Source organism: Acinonyx jubatus, chromosome A1 (assembly GCF_027475565.1).
Source record: "Acinonyx jubatus isolate Ajub_Pintada_27869175 chromosome A1, VMU_Ajub_asm_v1.0, whole genome shotgun sequence".
Lineage (NCBI taxonomy): Eukaryota > Metazoa > Chordata > Mammalia > Carnivora > Felidae > Acinonyx > Acinonyx jubatus.
In genome coordinates, this window is record NC_069380.1 from 115179018 (window position 1) to 115199903 (window position 20886).

At 34.8% G+C, this 20886-nt stretch overlaps 1 protein-coding gene and 1 non-coding gene across 5 annotated transcripts in view; one reads left to right on the forward strand and one right to left on the reverse strand.

Moving 5' to 3' along the window:
• The window catches only part of ANKHD1 (ankyrin repeat and KH domain containing 1), a 131134-nt gene that overhangs the window by 95768 nt on the left and 14480 nt on the right, over positions 1-20886 (forward strand). For all 4 annotated transcript variants that reach the window (XM_053221918.1, XM_027076536.2, XM_027076537.2 and 1 more), the window contains 11 exons: positions 1484-2242; positions 7916-8061; positions 8212-8323; positions 9771-9916; positions 10434-10576; positions 11370-11583; positions 13371-13546; positions 13762-13924; positions 16124-16219; positions 16691-16807; positions 20456-20630. In XM_053221918.1, coding sequence (XP_053077893.1) covers positions 1484-2242; positions 7916-8061; positions 8212-8323; positions 9771-9916; positions 10434-10576; positions 11370-11583; positions 13371-13546; positions 13762-13924; positions 16124-16219; positions 16691-16807; positions 20456-20630 — 2247 coding nt within the window. The remainder of the gene's footprint in view (positions 1-1483; positions 2243-7915; positions 8062-8211; positions 8324-9770; positions 9917-10433; positions 10577-11369; positions 11584-13370; positions 13547-13761; positions 13925-16123; positions 16220-16690; positions 16808-20455; positions 20631-20886) is intronic.
• Positions 19442-19548, reverse strand: LOC113604596 (U6 spliceosomal RNA). The gene has a single exon (XR_003426572.1). It is a non-coding gene; the product is annotated as a U6 spliceosomal RNA (small nuclear RNA).

Here is a 20886-nt window from a genome sequence, read left to right on the forward strand (position 1 = left end):
CATTACCCTCTTGTAATTCAGAGTATTTTAACATCAAATGGGTGATGACTTTTTCCTTTGGACTTAAGAATCATTGTGAATACATTGGATGATCTTATTTTTAAAAACCTTAAGTTATTTATATTATTCATATGTTGACTGCAATTCAAAATAGTAAACTATTTTTTACCCAGATCTTTTTTAAAAGCGGCTCTATTGTTGTTTAATTTACATACGTTAAAGGTCCTTCGTTTTAAGTGTATAGTGCAGCGAGTTTTAGTAAATTTACAGAATTTTGTAACCATCACCACCATCTAGTTTTAATCTCTATCATTCTGAGACCTTTCATGCCAGTTTGTAATTGATCTTCCTTCTCACTACTATAACCCCAAGCAACCACTACTTTTCTTTCTGTCTCTATAGATTTGCCTTTTTCTTTATAGATTTGATATAAATGGAATTGCATAATATGTGATCTTTTGTGACTGTCTCCTTTCACTTAGTGTAATGTTTTCAAGGTTCATCCCCCTTATGGAATGTATCAGTAGTTTGTTCCTTTCTATTGCTGAATAGTCCCAATTCTTCCTAAACAGGAGAATTAAGCCTTGAGTATGCCTCAGAGTAGTTACTGTATATATTTTTTTCCATTTTATGTCCCAATGTTAGGATTGTTAATATTGATAATTATTTTGTAATGAGGGGAGTAACTTAAGTGCAATCCAAAATCTTAAAATAACACACATTTACTTCATTTTTAACATACACTGTCAGTATGAGAAATCCTATATGAGAAGCCTGGTTTCTCCTAGGTAATACTCAGTTTCTCTCGTAGACTTTTACATGAAGAGTTTATTTAAACTCAGAATAATTGTCCTTTGTGACTTAAGTTTAATATAGTTTTCAGGTAAAGAAATGCTAAAGACTTATTAGTGGAAAATTTTAGGATAGGTCCTGAAAAAACTGATTTCATGCTGTATTTTAATGTAACAAGACAAAGGTTTTGGCCACTTGAAAAATACTTTTCACTACTTTGATTTATAAGTTACAGTTTCCTGTAGTAACCTTTACTTGCACAGTTAATATTGTGAAGAAACAATTGAAAAGTTAAGCTAATACTGATGATATCCTCAATGCTCTTTTGATACTATTTTAGATTTGACATTCTTTAAAAGTCCAATCTACTAAGCAAAATTTCGAGATTTTTCCTCTTTGATTTCCTTTCTCCCGGACCTGTTTTAATTTCCAGAATCCTCCTATCCTAAAGATTCGATTTTTTAATTAAAAAATTCCCATTTTTTGAATTGGCAACATCCCAGCGTGTGCTATGTGAAATAGAGGAGTCTAGTCTTTAATCTGCCTCCCACCGGTGTGAGTCTTTGAACATTCATTTTACAGCCTTAGTTAAAAGGGTTTTGGGAGGGAGGTCCGTGTGTGTGGGAGGGGGAGCTGATTTTTTTTTTTTTTTTTAGCATGGCACTTTTTCAAACATTTTTCGTGTGCTTAGGTACATCCAAGCAGAAGTCCAGTTCCCTGCAGGTAGCAGATCAGGACGTACTGCCACCTTTTCACCCATACCAGCCTTTGGAGTGCATAGTAGAGGAGACTGAAGGCAAGCTGAATGAACTGGGACAAAGAATTAGTGCTATTGAAAAAGCACAGCTTAAGTCACTGGAGTTAATTCAAGGTGAACCTCTGAACAAAGATAAGATAGAAGAACTTAAAAAGAACAGAGAAGAGCAAGTCCAGAAGAAGAAGAAAATACTGAAGGAACTGCAGAAAGTGGAAAGGCAGTTGCAGATGAAAACACAGCAGCAATTTACCAAAGAATACTTGGAAACCAAAGGTCAGAAAGACACAGTATCTCCACAGCAGCAGTGCTCTCATAGCGGAGTCTTCCCAGAAGGGGAAGGAGATGGTAGTCTCCCAGAGGATCACTTTGCAGAGTTACCTCAGGTTGACACACTCTTATTTAAAGATAACGATGTTGATGATGAGCACCAGTCTCCACCATCGGCAGCACAAATTGATTTTGTCCCAGTCCAGCCTTTATCATCTCCACAGTGTAACTTTTCCGGTGACTTAGGTTCTAATGGGACAAGTTCTCTTGAACTTCAGAAAGTATCAGGTAATCATCAGCTTATAGGACAGCCTCAGATTGCTATTACTGGACATGATCAGGGGCTGTTAGTTCAAGAACCAGATGGACTAATGGTTGCAACTCCAGCCCAGACGCTTACCGACACTCTTGATGACCTGATAGCAGGTGGGTTAAGAAATATATCTGTAATAATTTCTCTTTAATCTGTGTGCTCAACTTCTTTACACGACCCTCCAAAGACACCAACCTGGTACTTTTCCATTTTAGACCTATCTTTGTAAAATTACTTATTCCTAGAGGTGTTTTGGAAGTGAATTTAACTAAGCCAGATAGCACTAATGCACAAAAGTGTGTTTTCCCCTCTTCTTTTTCGTTATTTGCAAAGGCAAAGAAATAAAATTGACATGATCTTTTATTTTAGAACTTTGGTATCAAAACCACCCTGTGGGGGAAAAAAATCATTAAAAAATTAAATTAAAAAAAAAAAAAAAAAGAAAGAAGCCACCCTGTGGGGGCACCTGGGTGACTCAGTTGGTAGAGCATGCAACGCTTGCTTTCCAGGTTGTGAGTTTAAGCCCCATGATGGGTGTAGAGACTGCTTTAAACAAATAAGCAAAAACATACCCTTTGTTGTATCTTGGGTAGGAGACCTCTAAATAGAATTTCTTTGTAGACCTTAGAGATATTCACGTAAGATTATACGTTAAATTTTCCTGCTATTGATTTTCATATGTGGAAATCGTAATTCTAAATTACATGGCTTTCTCTTTATTTATAATTATATTAGATCACTTTAATATTTGTAATTAAAAGGGATGTTCAGAGAAAACTACGCATTCCATGTTCTTGTATCTGTGGTCAGAAGATTCAAATTACCCTGAAGTTATCATCAACTGGATGATGATTTGGAGATTGGGATTTTCATATTTACTATCCTGATGAAAGCACACAGACAAAGACACCACACATACACACAGGAAAAGAGAAAAAGAAAGGCCTGATAACCTTAAAGTATATGTTTCTGTTTATTGTTGTGTGGAAAATTACAACTAGATTTGAAATGAGGTGCACAAGTTTACTTTCCCTTTCATTGTCCTTGCAGCAGTGGGAAAACAGTGCAATTAATCATTTACCTTCCTAAAGATGGCTGGTGAATGTATCACCTCCATGAGAGCCCAGTTCAGAAATGCAGCCAGAATGGCTGTTGACAGTGGATGAAGACCAAGAACTAAGATGTAGCTGGAGTGATATTCAAAGGCAGGCCAGTCCTCTGTCTCTTGATTGCAACATTTTTTTCCTTACTGTTGTCTGTTTCCTCTTGTCATATTCTCCTCCCCTCTTCCCATCCCAATTATGCTATCCCAGTTTCCTTTCTTCTTTTGTGAGCTTTTAGCCTTCCTAATCTTTGCTGAATCTTTAAAAATGTGGAATAAGCTTACTTAAATCAGGAATTATATTGGGCTTGTATATGACTTGTAATGGTTATAGAACTGTGATACTGCCTATGAGTTTCCTCTGATACGTAATTAGTATCACTGTGCAGAAGAAGTTTCCTAGAAAGAGAATAAAAATGCTGGGAAAGGTTTTAAGAAGTTAGATTCTTTATTCTTTAATTTGGGTTTTTTATACCTGCAGCCAACAGTCGCTTAACTCAAATGAACTTTATGTCGTTAGTATTGAGAATTGTTATAAATTATGAATAAACTCTTAAGAGTTCATTTATAGTTCTAATTTCTAATCTAATATAAGCAGATATTTGAGTGTCAAGTACAAATATGAATAATAATAATGAAACCAATCATATGGGAATAAAATTTTTAAGACTTAGGATTCTATAAGTAGCATTATAATGTTTGTAATTACATACTCAGTTTGCAGTTATGAAACCCACATTACTGCTCAATCTAGCTTTGTTGTAACTTAGAACCTGTCTTTTTTTTTTTTTTTTAATAATGTAGAAACAGCTCTAAAAGGAACTTGAAGATATTAACTTTATGGTAGTATTTATGGGTGGTTCTTGTATGGGAGGTGAAATTTTATTTCATTCAACTATTTGTTAAATTGAAATGGTCTTTTATAAAGTTCAAAATATTTGTTTAGAAACACCTTTTATTTATACATGTTAATATAAACTATGAAAATTTAATTTCTGTTAGACATTAGTCTAGTGATAGTTGGCCTATCATTTTGTACGATATTCTTTTATTAACAAGCTTTCACATATAAGTCAACCAATAAATACAAAAGTTATCTTCATATAAAAATTTTCCATTTTTATGAAGGTTATCTGTTTTAAAATATATAGCAACAATTAAGTTTCCTTTTTCAGTATGACAAACTTTCTCACTTAAAGTTAAAAAATGTTATTAAGTCCCGGTTTCTTTTAATTTTCTTTATTGAAGGTGAAAGAAATCAGACAAGGGTGGATTAGGTGAATACCTAATTCTACGATTGCATGCTATATTAATATATTAATAATAATTATAGATCAGGCCAAAGATGTAATTAATTTTACCCAAATTAAATCTAGTTCTCATCCCTTGTATTTAATAAAGGAGAGAATACTGTATATCTTACAGTTTTACTTTAGAGAATATCCATTAAATAATAGCAATAAATTTTGCTCTTTAAATATAGGAGTATTTTTTTCTTTATTGCTTGTATGGCAAAATATTTTTATGTCAATGAGTTGATTAGATAAGTAGTTTAGTAAGACGGTGACTTGATTGACTTAGTATTTTAGTGTATAGTCTTATATGTGTCATACTTGATATAGTCCCAGACAGAATGTATGTAAACTCTTGATTGGGAGCATGGTTCTTCAGGTCCTTTCCTTGTAAAAATAAGTGTTGGGCTTTTAGAAGTTATCATAATGACAAGTGATTCTCAGTTCAAATGTATAGAACTAAGATTTAGAAATCTAAAATTCAAAATAGCTTTGACAATTGAGCATTTCTAGAAACATCTAGTAAAAATTTTATCATTAATATATAAAGATAAATTAAAAATCAAGTAATATCAATTTATTCACATTTATTGAGCACTTACCATGTACTAAGCTCTGTGCTCAATGCTTTATATACATTATCTCATGGCTATTTATAATAATCTTATAAAATAGGTCGTTTTCCCACATCTGTTTTTCTGTTGAAAAACTAAGACATATGGATATTAAGTTACTACTAGGTGCCAAGATTTAAACTCAGTTCAGCCATGTTTAAAAACCTTAAGTGTAATATGCATGCATCTGATTCATCTTGAAGTTCTGGATTTATCTTAAAGATATTTGTTATTCCCTTGGACTTCTAAAAAAATGAACAGTTTCCCTTATTTTTATATAAAGATTTTATATATATGTAAGTTTTATATAGTTTTGTGGCTAGCGCATTGTTAGTGTTGTTGGCACCTTAATAGGTTCTCTTAAAACAAATTCTCGTTCAAAAGTATATTGCTTTAAGTAATCTTATAGTATAATCTTAAGAATAAAAAGGTACTTAGGAAATCCTCTTATTTTTGAGAGAATTTGCAATAAAATATCTTTAAATAATTTCTTCTAATGTTAATATTTTACTTATAGGCTTTTATTTATTTGTATATATTTACTAAAGTTACTATTATATAAAACAGATTATGGTAATTTAATTTTCTAAACTCTCACAGCATAGTTTATGTACCCGTAGTATCTGAGATTTTTATATAGTAAGGTTTATTATTATCTTCCATATTGCCTAAAAAACCATGTTAAATTTCATAAAGAATTAAGTAGAATATTGCAGTTAGTTCTTCTATCACCCCATTTTAGGATAGTGCATAAGTTTAATTTGAATTGTATAGTGACTTTTGTGGCAGCAATCTGTATTAGTCATTTTCAGAGACATTTCATTCAGAGGTAGGAAACGTTTTAGGGTTTATGAAAATGTAATAGTCCTGGTGTAATTTTATGTTAATAAAACCTTTATTCCACATGTACCTTTTTAAATCTTGCTACTTTCTAGTTTTCATTACTTTTCGTATGTAATTAATCCTATTAAAGTCACTTTTGTGGAATGTTTCTGATTGTCATTATTGCAAAGAGGAAAAAATGTTTCTAGGATAATATTGTACAAAAATGTATGATAGTTGATATAACAACACATTTTTGGTAATAGAGCTGGTAAATGCACAAAAGTATTTTTTAAAAACCATCTCTGTGAAGAAGTCTTTTTTGTATCACATCTGACATAGTGCTCTAATCAGTTATTTAAAAAATTTAAGTATCTGTTTTTCATAATAACAAAAGGAGGTAACATGGATAGACAACATTAATAATGATAAAAAAAGTAGTTATGTTAGTAAGGTATATGTGGATAATTATGAGACTACTGTTAAAAGCTTATTATTACAGAGAAGCTACATATTACCCTTTAGTGTCTTATTTTCTAGAGCTGTTTTCCAAACGTATCTGCTGTTTTAAGGAGGTATAGCAAAATACTATCTGCTTTTAATTCATTGATGACAAAATTTTTTTTATTAAACTTTGTTTCCATTGTGCACATTCTTATATGTGAAACAAAAATACATAATAATTATTCCTATTCGTAACCATGATAGAAGCTATAGAAATTCATATGGCCAAGACAATTTTATATATATTGGTGGGGAGAAGAGCGGGACAGCTCTTGTAGAAATATATCTGAACATCTTAAGTTTGCAAGTTATTTAAGAAGTAGTATACTAAACTTAGTCATTTTTTGTTGTGAATGGTATCCTTGATTAGGATCCAGTCATATCAAAATTCTAGAGAGTAAACATTCTCCAGCATGTGAAATGATTACATTTTCTGTGGAGACCTGTGTTTTTGATTTTTGGTCTAGGTAAGAGAAGGTTATTGTTATCACTGAAGCTTTGTTTTTTGTTTTGTTTTTTTTCATATTATTAATGGTTATATGTTTTTTTCTGAGTATTTTCTTAAGTGAGTAGTAATGTTTATATTTTTCAATACAGTGAACAATAGTACTGAAAGTCCTATAAAATATCTGATAGTTACATTTATTGAGCACTTAACATGTGCCAAACACTGTGTGTTTTAAATGTTTTTTGTTCCTTACCTAGCAGACAACTCATAACATCCCTCTGAATAGGTCCCATTTCTCCCTCTGTGGGGTTAACACTGTCTCTTAAGAAACATAAGCAATATGCGGAGACATAAAGATAGAATGTAAGTTAACTCAGTTTTCAAACACCAGACTGATATCTCTAATAAAAGTTCCAATGTTCATTTTAAGAATAGTTTTATTTTCAGACATTGATGCATTTTAGCAAATTTTCAAAGTAAATATTGAATTTTAAAACATATTCTCTGCTATTTATGTGAGAAATATTTTAATGTATTCTCCCCCCCCCCTTTTTTTGTATTGTCTTTAGGATGTTTTTATCTAATTACCTTTTACAAACTAAGATACAAAATTTATTATTTATTGGAAACTACTTTTTCCCTATTGACAGCATAAAAGGCTATCATTTGTTGTATATTCACTAAATACTGGGCACCATGCTAATAAGTACTTTACCTGCATCATCTCAAGTGGTGTTTCCAACAATATTTCAAGGCAGGTACTATTATTATCATCCTCATTTTACATATGAGGAAAATTGAGACTCTCCGAGGTTAAATTACTTGCCCGAAATCAGAAAGTGGTGGAACTAGGATTTAAGCATAGGTCCGTTTGACTCCAAAGCTTGTGATTTGACTACTACATTATATTCCTGCTATAAAATTTTCTGTTTTTTGTGTTTTTCTGTATACAAATGACTTCATTCTTTCAAGTAGCATTCAGCAATGTGAATATTGTTTTTCAGCTGTGAGTAGCAGAGTGCCCACTGGTTCAAACAGTTCCTCTCAGACCACAGAATGTCTTACACCTGAACCCTGTTCACAGTCTCCAAGCAATGTGGCTTCCCAGTCTATGCCCCCTGTGTATCCTTCAGTTGACATTGATGCACATGTGAGTAGATTGCTTTATTTAAACTTATTTTGCAAATTCTGATTTTCTTTGGAAAAGAAAATTATTGTACATTCATTGTACAAATAAGAATTATTTGCTCTTCAATTGATAATCCCGTTGTAAACAAAAACCAACCTTTTTTCCTTTTAGACTGAGAGCAATCATGACACAGCATTGACATTAGCTTGTGCAGGTGGCCACGAAGAACTTGTGTCTGTACTCATTGCACGAGATGCTAAAATTGAGCACAGAGACAAAAAAGGTAAGACATGTCAGTCAGAAGTAAAGCCTAAGAGTTTTTTCGTGTGTGTTTTTGTGTGTGTCTGCCTGTTTAGAAGATAATTGTTATTTTTTTAATATTTATTTTTGAGAGAGAGAATGGGAGCGAGCAGGGGAGGGGCAGAGAGAGAGAGAGAGAGAGAGAGGGAAAGAAGATCTGAAGCAGGCCTCATGGCTGATATTAGCGAGCCTGATATGGGGCCCAGACTCACAAACCTTGAGAACATGACCTGAGCCAAAGTTGGACGCTTAGCTGACTGAGCCACCCAGGTGCCCCAAAAACAATTACTTTTTTATTATCAATAAGTAGTTCCTAAACTATCTCAGTGAAAAGATGGAGAAGCAGGGGTACCTGGGCAGCAGCTCAGTCCGTTAAGTGTCTGACTCTTGATTTCAGCTTAGGTCATGATCTCATGGTTTGTGGGTTCGAGTCCTGCATCGGACTCTGGTCTGACAGTGTGAAGCCTGCTTGGGATTGTCTCTCTCTCCCTCTTTCTCTCTGCCTCTCCTGCTCTTGCACGTGTGTGTGCGCGCGTGCATGTGCGTGCACTCACTCTCTCTCTCTGAAAATAAATAAATTTTTAAAAGGTGGATATGCATATTTCAATTAGGAATATCCAGATTTGTTCATTTACAGAGCCAAATTATTCTCAAAAATTTTTTAAAATTAAGACTATATATCATGAGTGAAATACAGCAAGTTGTGGTTGCCTTTTTTTTTTTGTAATTTTTTTTTTTTAATGTTTATTTATTTTTGAGAGAGAGAGACAGAGCACAAGCGGGGGAGGGGTAGAGGGAGGGGGAGACACAGAATCTGAAGCAGCTCCCGGCTCTTAGCTGTCAGCACAGAGTCCAACGCGGGGCTCAAACTCACAAACCGTGAGATCATGACCTGAGCCGAAGTCGGACGCTCAACCGACTGAGCCACCCACACACCCCATGGTTGCCTTTCTTCTTAATCCAAAAGTATAACATCCAGAGCTCATTATGAGTAGAAACTTTAGTAGTTTTGTTTGACTTAGCATTTCGTTTTTATCAGGTATTTTGGGAATTTTGTCACTAACAAATGAGAGCTTAGAGCAGTTTGTTAAATGGCTATAATTATCTACCTTAATGACCTTATTCTATTAAAATAATAGAAAACTGAGGGGCCCCTGGGTGGCTCAGTTGGTTAAGTGTCCGACTCTTGGTTTTGGCTCATGTCGTGATCTCACCGTTCATGAGTTCAAACCCTGCATTGGGCTCCGCACTAACAGCCAGGAGCCTGCTTGGGATTTTCTCTCTTTCCCTCTCTCTCTGCCCCTCCCCTACTCACTCTCTCTCTCTCTCTCAAATAAATAAATAAACTTAAAAAAAATTTTAATAGAAAATTGAAAACAATGGTTCAAAAAGCAAAAAACACAAATTTGACATTTTTATTTCTCCTTTAGGTTTCACACCACTGATCCTGGCAGCAACAGCAGGGCATGTTGGAGTTGTTGAAATCCTTTTGGATAAAGGTGGCGATATAGAAGCACAATCTGAACGAACTAAGGATACTCCACTTTCATTAGCATGTTCTGGTGGACGTCAGGAGGTGTGTTAATGTTAATTTTCGCTTTGTAACCATTATGCTCATATTTTAAATATGCATATACTAAGTAATTTAGCTACATGAATAAAACTTGCCTGTGTTTTGACATGTTCCATATACTAAGTTTAATGGGAGTAGTGAATCACCTTTCATAGAATCTGTTTCTTGCCATTTAGGCAAAAAAATTTCTGTTTATCCTTACATTTATTGGGGGCTGAATGAACCATAACCCTAACACATATGAAATGCAAATTCGTCGCTCAACAATTGACGAGTAGGAAGAGTAACATTTTAAAAACAAAAAAAGAGAGAGTAATATCTTGTTATTGTAATATAATTGGGATTTCAAAGCTCCAAATTCCTGATACGAAGTTTAATCCATTTCTCCAGTTGCTGATACTTGAATAGCTAGGGCATAATTAAAATGCTAGATATTCAGGCAAGGAAGTTACAGGTTCCATTTCTCTGTGCTTCCTTCATTATAAGTTGAACACTTGTTTTTTTATATTTTACTTTGTAGGTGGTAGACTTGCTGCTGGCTCGAGGTGCAAATAAAGAACACAGGAACGTGTCTGATTATACACCATTGAGTCTAGCTGCATCTGGAGGATATGTTAATATCATTAAGATTCTACTTAATGCTGGGGCGGAGATTAATTCAAGGTATGTATCTTCATTTTATTATTCATGATTAGTACATTACTACATTGGGGTTAAATGTCTTCCTCTGTATATCTGGACAGATACTACTTTTAATTAAGATAGTATTAAAATCAAGTATACTTTAACTAAAAGTGAAAATTTTTTGTAAAGATTGTATTAAAGTTACAAGACCAACAATTATTCCGGTAATGTGCTTATAAGTAATCACAGCTTACTTCAAAATGCTAACATGGCTATTTTTAGAGAGGTGTCATCTCGGAAGGTACTTCATTATGTGTACTTGGAAATTTATAACCTCTAAATAGGGGTTATCTTTTACATTGTGTAATTTTCCGGGGTGCCTGGGTGGTTCAGTCAGTTAAAGCATCTGACTCTTGATCTCAGCTCAGGTCATGATCTCATGGTTCATGAGTTTGAGCCCTGCATTGGGTTCTATGCTGATAGCATGGATCCTGCTTGGGATTCTCTCTCTCCTTCTCTCTCACACACACTCTCTCTCTCTCTCTCTCTCTCTCTCTCTCCCCCTCTCTCTCTCTCTCTCTCTCTCTCTCTCTGCCCTCCCCCCATGCTGTCACTCTCTCAAAATAAATAAACAATAAATAATATTAATCTATAAATAAATAAATAGTTAGATTTTCCTATTCCTAATTAGTAGTCTACACAAATAAAATTTACACTGGTGTTAGAAACCTTTCTTTTTACTGAATCATTTTCATCTTTTATATTCTCTATGCTTTTTAAAACGCAATAGGCAACATATTACCTAATTTTCTAAGCACATTTCTCCCTTTAGGACTGGGAGTAAACTGGGTATTTCTCCCCTGATGTTGGCTGCCATGAATGGACACGTTCCTGCAGTGAAACTGCTGCTTGATATGGGTTCAGACATTAATGCCCAAATAGAGACCAATCGGAACACGGCTCTTACTTTGGCCTGTTTTCAAGGCCGGGCAGAAGTCGTGAGTTTGCTTCTGGACCGAAAAGCCAATGTTGAACATAGGGCAAAGGTAAGAACTTTATAACTTGTCAACTACTTCTAGTATATTTCTAGTGTAAAAAGTGTGGCATTTTGGGGCACTGGACTGGCTCAGTTGGTGTAGTGTGGGACTCTTGATTTTGGAGCTCTGAGTTCAAGCCCCACATTGGGCGTAGAGATTACTTAAAAATAAAGTCTTAAAAAAAACACATCGCTTTTCAACTCAAATTGAATGTGCTATTTTAAATTGTTGTAAGTTAAAACTGACAACCCAAAGCAGGACCAGGGAACTGTGCTATATACAGTGGTCAGTGACACAATATCATCATTTGTCACTTTTGTTAAGAACAATGAAGAAAGTAGAATCGGCACATTTTCCAACCTCAACCTTGAGTAGCTCTCTATGAATCTTCGAGTTTGCACTTTTGACTGTAATAAGATTTTGTGTTAAGATTATTTTGTAGAGTTCTTTTTTTTAAATTTCTTAGGTAAGTTCTACTCCCAACATTAGGCTTGAACCCACAACCCTGAGATCAAGAGTTGTATTTTCTATCAACTAAGCCAGCCAGGTGTCCCATATAGAGTCCTTTAATGTAGATTTTTAAAGAACTGCGTGGATTATAAAATTAAGACAGCTAAAATCTAATCTGATCGTGACAGATTCTGACAATTTCATGAGTGTTTGGCATTCAGAAAGGAGTTAGTATCTTGGCGTTTTTAATTGTTATGCTTGGAATTATTAGGAACTTACAACCCTAGAAAAGCGTAGCTTATATAGAATTCATTATAATCACACAATGAATGGCCAAATTTTTAGTCATTTCATATTTGAAAGATCTGAATGAAATTCTCATATTTTCTCTCTGAACTGCATTAGTTATGTTTCTTAAAATTTAATGCAACATTTACATTTTTTTAATCTATGAAATTAGGGAGTGTAGTTTTCCTTAAATTTTTCATAGCACAAAGAAAAATGAGCCTTTCCTGCTATCCAGTTTATCTTTTTGTATTATGCATACTTAGTGTGGCTCAATTATCTATTAGATGTCCTAGAGAAACCCGTATTACTTTGGAAATGATACCAGTAGGAAATGTCTCTTGGCAAATATTTTGAAAACTAATGAGCAAAAGACACCTATGCATAAAATTTAAGAAGTGCTATTTTAATCTACTTTTCCCAAGTTTGAATAGGATTAAAGGAATTCATCTAGAGTTATTTAGCAAACTAACATTCTCAGTTAGATATTTTAAACAAAATTTTCCCAGGGTGCCTGGGTGGCTCAGACAGTTAAGTGTCCGACTTTGGCTCAGGTCATGATCTCACAGTTCATGAGTTAGAACCCTGCGTCAGGCCCTGTGCCGACAGCTCAGAGTCTGGAGCCTGGTTCAAATTCTGTGTCTCCCTCTCTCTCTGCCCCTCCCCCACTCACATTCTGTCTTTCTCAAAAATAAAAAAATTTAAAAAAACATTAAACAGAATTTTCACATTGAACAGTGATGTACCTTATTTAATTTTCTTTTTATTCATTTTTCATTATCTGTATTCATTGTGCAGAGAAGTTACTGTCTCATGTATAAATTTATAACAGTATAGAAGTTGCGAAATTGTTTTTTTATGAGTTAGGATGAGTGAGTTCATTCCAGCATGTCTAACTCAATTCAACAATTTTCACTTGTTGTTTAGTGAAATTGAAGGCTGAATACTGCTTAGTTCTTTTATGAGAGAAAATCAGAAATAGAATCCACTTATAAGTCAGTTGTTTTAGTCTGTTAAGATAATTGTATTCATTTGCTTGCATAAATTTTTGGTTTAAACAGACTGGTCTTACCCCCTTGATGGAAGCTGCTTCTGGAGGATATGCAGAGGTTGGAAGAGTTCTCCTTGATAAAGGAGCAGATGTCAATGCCCCCCCTGTGCCTTCCTCAAGAGATACTGCTCTCACAATAGCAGCAGACAAAGGTCACTACAAATTTTGTGAGCTCCTGATTAATAGGTGGGTAAATTTTATATTTACATATAGAAGTTTTTGTGATCCATTTTACTTTTCAGCACCTTTACAATTAATCAGATTGTTTTTACTTTATTGGCATTTTAAAAAATGGATTATTTGTATGCTATTTTATAGAAGATAAAGGACAAATAGAGGAAATAGAAAGTCACCCTCTTCTCATAGGATACAAACTATACTAACATTCTTTGACTTTATAGGGGAGCCCATATTGATGTTCGAAACAAGAAGGGAAACACACCACTTTGGCTGGCCTCCAATGGTGGTCACTTTGATGTGGTGCAATTGCTAGTGCAAGCAGGTGCCGATGTGGATGCAGCAGATAACCGGAAGATCACACCTCTTATGTCAGCATTTCGCAAGGTAATTTAATGTGGGGGAAGAAAGCTAAATGCAATCATTTTTAACTAATTCTAAGTTGAAACCATGTGAGAAAAATGAATTGCTCTTGGAGAATAGACTGCATTTCCATACATAAATCACTGCTATCTTTCCACTCTCTTTGTGGCCAAATCTAAGAGCTACGTGGTAGCTCACCATAAGCAACTTTGTTTGTAAAGCACTTGGCATCTTGACTAGTTTTGTCGTGTTGTACGCAAAACACGAGATTTAAGTATGCGGGTGAATGTCTTCTCTACCTAAAAAGGAACAAAAAGGAATGGTCTCTTTCATAAAAACTTACTGTGTCTCGTATGTATGTTAAAGCTTGCTTGTCTGTTATATTTTTAAAAGCTTTCCCACTACAATTATGATAAAGTATAAACCACTTACCATGGCTTACAAAGCCCTGCAGGATGTGGTTCATGCCCACATCCCCATACCAGTCATTTATGCTACCCTTCACCTTTGCTCACTACACTTTAGCTGCTGGCCTAGAATGCACTATATTTTTAACTGTCAGAGGGCCTTTGCTATGAGTTTTCTCTCCCTTGCTCTTCACTGGCTCACTTCTGCTCATCTTTTAGCTCCTATTTTATTTTATTTTATTTTATTTTATTTTATTTTATTTTATTTTATTTTTTAAAGCTGATTCATTTATTTTGAGAGAGAGAGTACACGTGCATGAGTGCAAATGGGGGAAGGGCAGAGAGAGAGAGAGAGAGAGAGAATGAATCCCAAGCAGACTCCGTGATGTCAGTGCAGAGCCCACTGAGGGGCTCAATCTCACAAACCGTGAGATCATGACCTGAGCCACCAAATCAAGGGTTGGAAGCTTAACTGACTGAGCCACCCAGGTGCCCCAGCTCCCATTTTATATGTCACTACTTAGAGAGTCCTTCTCTAGCACTCAGTCTGAAAAGGTCCTCTTGCTCTTTTTTATAGTACCCTATTATTTTCCTTATACCAATTTGTAATTATGCATTCAAATATGTATTTACTTTTTTAAAGCTTATCTCACCAGTTAGACTGGAAGATCCAGGAAGACCAAGCTTTATGAATATCACTCTTTATGCACATTGTTTAGCATAGTGCCCAACACATATTAGGCAGTCACTAAATAGCTATTGAATGAGAATGGTGTAAGTTTTAGGCCTTACAAAAAAAATCTTAGAGGCGCCTGGCTGGTTCTGTCAGTGGAACATGCGACTCTTGAATCTAGGATTATATGTTTGAGCTCCATGTTTGGTGTAGAGATTACTTAAAAAATAAAATCTTCTAAAAAAAATCTTAAGGGTGGGGGAGAGGGGAAAGTGGGTAATGGGCACTGGGGAGGGCACTTGTTGGAATGAGCACTGGGTGTTGTATGGAAACCAAATTGATAATAAATTATATTTTTTAAAAATATTAAAATATTTTCTAGACTTAATTCTTTAAGTTTTTGCCCTTTCCTTTTAATTGAGGCATCATTTACATATAGTGAAATATGCAAAGCAAAGGTGCATAGTTTAATGAGTTTTGATAACTGTATACATCTGGGTAACCCACACCCCATAAATTCATAAAATACTTCTGTAATCCTAGAAAGTTCCATCATGCCCATTTCAGTGAATTTCCTGCCCTAGAGACAACGACTTTTCTGATTTTTGTCGCCATCAGACTAATTCTGGAAGATGTTTTAGAACTTGGTAGGAAGGAAAACTATGCAAGTTTGGTTATATTGAGGTAGATGATACTTAGAATTAATTATAGATCATTCACCTCTGATCATAGCATTTAGAAAACATTTTCTCTAGATTCAAGTCCTGGGTCTCAGATAATTGTGAGAATCTACCTTGTTTAACTAAGATGGACCCAAAATAATATTTTGCAAGGTAGAACATCTCTCTGTTTTAGGACCTATTTCCTTTTTAAATAAAGGTTCATTTCACACTGCCAATTTTTATTAATACATTTATTCTAGGAAACACTTGTTTTCTACAAAAGTTTTTCTATTTTCAATGGGAAATGCTAAGTTAAATTTAGGAGAAATACCTGGGCATGTTGTTTTTATTTTCATAATTTCATTTTTAAGTTTAGTAAATGATCTGGAAGTATCTTTATACCTTTTACTCTTAGGTTTTTAAGCATATGAGCAAATTTTCAAGGAATTCTTCTGTGCATTTTTTGTTGTACTTCTCACAGGGTCATGTGAAAGTTGTTCAGTATTTGGTGAAGGAAGTCAATCAGTTCCCTTCTGATATTGAATGCATGCGATACATAGCAACAATTACAGATAAGGTAGGTTCACTAGATCATTGAAACACATTTGTGTTCTTTGTGGAATTAGATGCCAAAGTGTGCAATTAGCAACCTTTGTTTTGTCCTCTGTGACACCGATCACCTCATCTGTCTGTGCTTTAGTTTCTCTATTTGCAAATGAAGAATGGATATAATAATTTTGATAAATTATTTTGAGGATTCCTTCCTGTTATGGACTATAATTACAGTGAATGCAGCTAAAATTTATAACTAGACTGTTACCTTGATTAGAAAGTTCTCTAAGAATACAAACTTTAAGAAATAGTGCTTTTTTTTTTTTTTTTCATGAAAGATTGATACATGACTACACTCAAAGGATTGCTTATATTTGGCTCAATGAATTTCAGTTGTTTGGGCTTTATGCCCTGGACTTCAGTGTGCTTATCAACTAAGTTTTATTTGGCCTGTTTCTGTGTTCCTATATTTATATTATTCCATTTTCCACTGTAGGAACTCTTGAAAAAATGTCACCAGTGTGTTGAGACAATTGTGAAGGCTAAAGACCAACAGGCTGCAGAAGCAAATAAGAATGCAAGTATTCTTTTGAAAGAGCTTGATCTGGAAAAGGTGAGTAAGAAAAATAATTTTTCTTATTAGAAATTGTTGAGGGGGTGTGAGAGGGAGGATGGGCTAAATGTGCGAGGAGCACTAAGGAATCTACTCCTGAAATCATTGTTGCATTATATGCTAACTAATTTGGATGTAAATTTTTAAAAAGAAAAAAAAAAAAAGAAATTGTTGAGGGACGCCTGGGTGGCTCAGTCGGTTAAGCGCCTGACTTCAGCTCAGGTCATGATCTCGTGGTTTGTGAGTTCGAACCCCGCGTCGGGCTCTGTGCTGACAGCTCGAGCCTGGAGCCTGTTTCAGATTCTGTGTCTCCCTCTCTCTCTGCCCCCCCCCCCCCTCACGCTTTGCCTCTGTCTGTCTCTGAAAAATGAATACACCTTAGAAAAAACTTAAAAAGATTTGGTAATAGCTACTGATGGCAAAGGTGTGGATAGATTAGCACTCTAGCGAATGATTTTTGTTGTATGGTATAAATTGCTATGACTATTAATGGAAATGCTTTCACAAATAAAAGGGTGGTTACCCTTATTCAGCTATTCCACTTGCAGAAATTTAGCCTCAGGTAAATAATTAGACAAATGCTCGAAGATGTGAACTTACAAGGACATTCATTGCTGATAATAGGGGGAAACGTGTGAACCTTAAAGTCTTATCATTAGAAAATTAAAATTTAGCACCTCCATGATAAAGTTGATTACAGGTAAGATCAGAAGGGAAAAAAGTTATATTCATTTTAAAATAAAGTGAAGTTCATAGTTAGATGATTACTAAGGTAGTTTTCATGTCTATAATTTTGATTTTTGTGTAACTTCTCAGGGATATGGTCAGCAGTTCCCTAAATAGGTAGCCAGTTTATTCTTAGGCCAACAGAGTGATAAAATTCCATATTTAGCTAAATGTGCAATGTCTTCTTTCACTCGTTTCTCATTTACGTAGGGGATTGGCAAACTTTTTCTATAAAATGTCGAATAGTAAATATTTTAGGTTTTGCAGGCCATATGGTGTCTGTCATACGTCCTCATCTCTGCCATCAGAGCACAAAAGCAGCCATAGGCAATAGGTAAATGAACAAGCATGGCTTTGTTCCAATAGAACTTTATTTATGAACACTGGAATTTGAATTTTGTATAATTTTCAAGTGTCACAAAATAGTCTTTTTATTTGTTTCAACCGTTTAAAATATCAAAGTCAGTCTTAGATTTTAGGCCATCAAACATAGCAGACTGGATTTGGTATTGAGGCCATAGTTTGCCAACCTCTCATTTAGGTAAATCAAAGAGCAATCAATTTATGCCTCAAAATGATAAATTATAGTTTTGAGGAAAATGCTTTACCTGATTACCATAGAAGAACGAATAACTTGATGTGTTTCAAACTCTCATCATGATGCTAGACAACTTACTACCATGTTTTCCTTTCCGAAAAAAAAGACATTTTATAGTACTAATCACAGCAAAATCTAAAAGTGATCAGAATTCTGTATGTGGCTTAAAAAATTCTATAAGGTAGAAAAATAATTTTTACAATAGATTCTGATTAATGTTTTTAAAGTGAAATGTTTTAGAATTTTATAAAGATCATGATAGCGGAATTTTAGTCAAATAAACAGATACTGCATACATGTACATTCAATTCATCTATCATACAATTCACCCATTTAAAGTATACAATTGAGGGGTGCCTGGGTGGCTCAATCAGTTAAGTGTCCCAACTCGGTTTTCAGCTCAGGTCATGATCTCACAGCTCGTGAGTTTGAGCCCCGCATCCGGCTCTGTGCTGACAGCGCAGAGGCTGCTTGGGATTCTCTGTGTCCCTCTTTTCCTGCGCCTCCTCTGCTCTCTCTCTCTTTCTCTCTCTCTCTCTCTCTCTCTCTCTCTCTCTCTCTCTCTCTCTCTGTCTCTCAAAAACAAATAAATAAACATTAACATATAAATAAATAAGTAAATAAATAAACAAAGTGTACGATTGAAATGTGCCTGGCTAGCTCAGTCAGTAGGCATACAACTCTAGATCTTGAGGTCGTAAATTCAAGCCCCCTGTTGGGTGCAAAGATTACTTCAAAAACTAAAATAGAAAAAATATTTTAAAATAAATAAAGTATATAATTCAGTGGCTTTTAGCATATTCAGAGTTGTGCATTCTTCACCACAGCCAGTTTTAGAATATTTTTACTGTCCTGGAAAGAAACCCTACACCCTTTAAGTGTCACTCACTTTATTCAATCTCTCCATCCTAGGTAACCACTAATCTGCTTTTTGTCTTTATGGATTTGCCTATTCTGGACATTATTCATAAATGGAATCATGCAGTATCTGTTCCTCTGAGACTGGCTTCTTTCACTTCATAATGTTTTCAAGGTTCAACCATGTTGTCACATATATCAATACTTAATTTCTTTTTATTCCTAAATAATATCCCATCTCTCTGTCTCTCTCTAGCACACTCTCTCTCTTTCCCTCCCACTCTCTCCCTCTCTGTCTCTCTCTCTCTCACACACACGTGCACACATACACACCCATACATCCATTCATTAGGTGATGGATATTCAGGTTGTTTCTACTACATAGGTATGTAAGTTTTTCTCTTTCTTTCTTTCTTTCTTTCTTTCTTTCTTTCTTTCTTTCTTTCTGTTTTTTAAATATGGATCACTTCATGAGTTTGCATGCTATCCTTGCGCAGGGGCCATGCTCATCTTTGTATTGTTAGAGGGTTTTTAGTGTATGTGCTACCAAAGCAAGCACAATGTTCCAGTTTTTGTATTAATGTGTTTTCATTTCTCTTGGGTATATATGTATATCTAGGAATGGCATTGCTAGAGCATGTGGTAATTCTATTTGAGGAGCTGCCAGATTGTCTTCCAAAGCAGCTGCACCATTTTATGTTCCTACCAGCAAGTGTTTGAAGGTTTTAATGTCTCCATACCCTCACCGCTATTTGGTATTATCTGTCTTTTTGAGTATAGCCATCTAGTGGGTATCTTATTGTGATTTTGATTTGCTTTTCCTTGATGTCTAGTAGATATTGAGCAACTGTCTTCATATGCTTTGGCTACTCATATGTTCTTTAGGAAAATGTCTGTTCAGGTCCTTTGTGTATTTTTGAATTGAGTTATATTTGTCTTTTTATTACTGTGTCATAAGAGTTCTTTATTCTTGATACAAATCCCTTACCAGATGTATGATTTGCAAAAAAAAAATTTTCCCATTTTATGGGTTGTATTTCTACTCTGTTGATGGGTCCTTTGAAGCACAAAAACTTTTAACTTTGATGGCGTCTAGCTTATCTATATTTTTCTTTTGGTGCTTTTATAAATGTGTTTTAACACTGGTATCCATGGGAAGCCTCGTGTCATAAGCAAAAATACCCATTCTTTATTTTATTTTATTTTTTTACTGTTCATTTCTTTATTTTGTGAGAGAGAGAGAGAAAGAGCATGAACCAGGGAGGGGCAGAGAGAGGGGGAGACAGAGAATCCCAAGCAGGCCCTGTGCTTTCAGCATGAGCCCAGACACAGGGGCTCAAACCACAAACTATGAGATCATGACCTGAGCTGAAATCAACAGTTGGAGCCACCCGGGTTCCCCACCCATTCCTTATTTTAAATATTTGTATTATTGGTGAAATGATACACCTGCACTTAATTTTCAGTCAAGAGAGGAGAGCAGAAAGCAGGCTCTTGCAGCTAAAAGAGAAAAAAGGAAAGAAAAGAGAAAAAAGAAAAAAGAGGAGCAGAAAAGGAAACAGGAAGAAGATGAGGAAAACAAACCTAAGGAGAATTCAGAACTACCAGAGGATGAAGATGAAGAGGAGAATGATGAAGATGGTAAGAAACGACTTTTTCAAATTAATGATAAAATTCTGTTCATCAACTTCATTTTGAGTACTTTTTACTCTAATTAATTCTAGTTAGATATTCATTATTTTAATCTGGAATTGACAACTGGCTTTCATAGTAAATATTTCTAAGTAATTTACATTGTAAAGTGATAGACACAGAAAGGGTAAAGGCAAGCATGTAATTTGAAGTTTCAGTTGTAATTTAAGTCCCTTTGTAAAACATCATGTATGTCCTACATGTA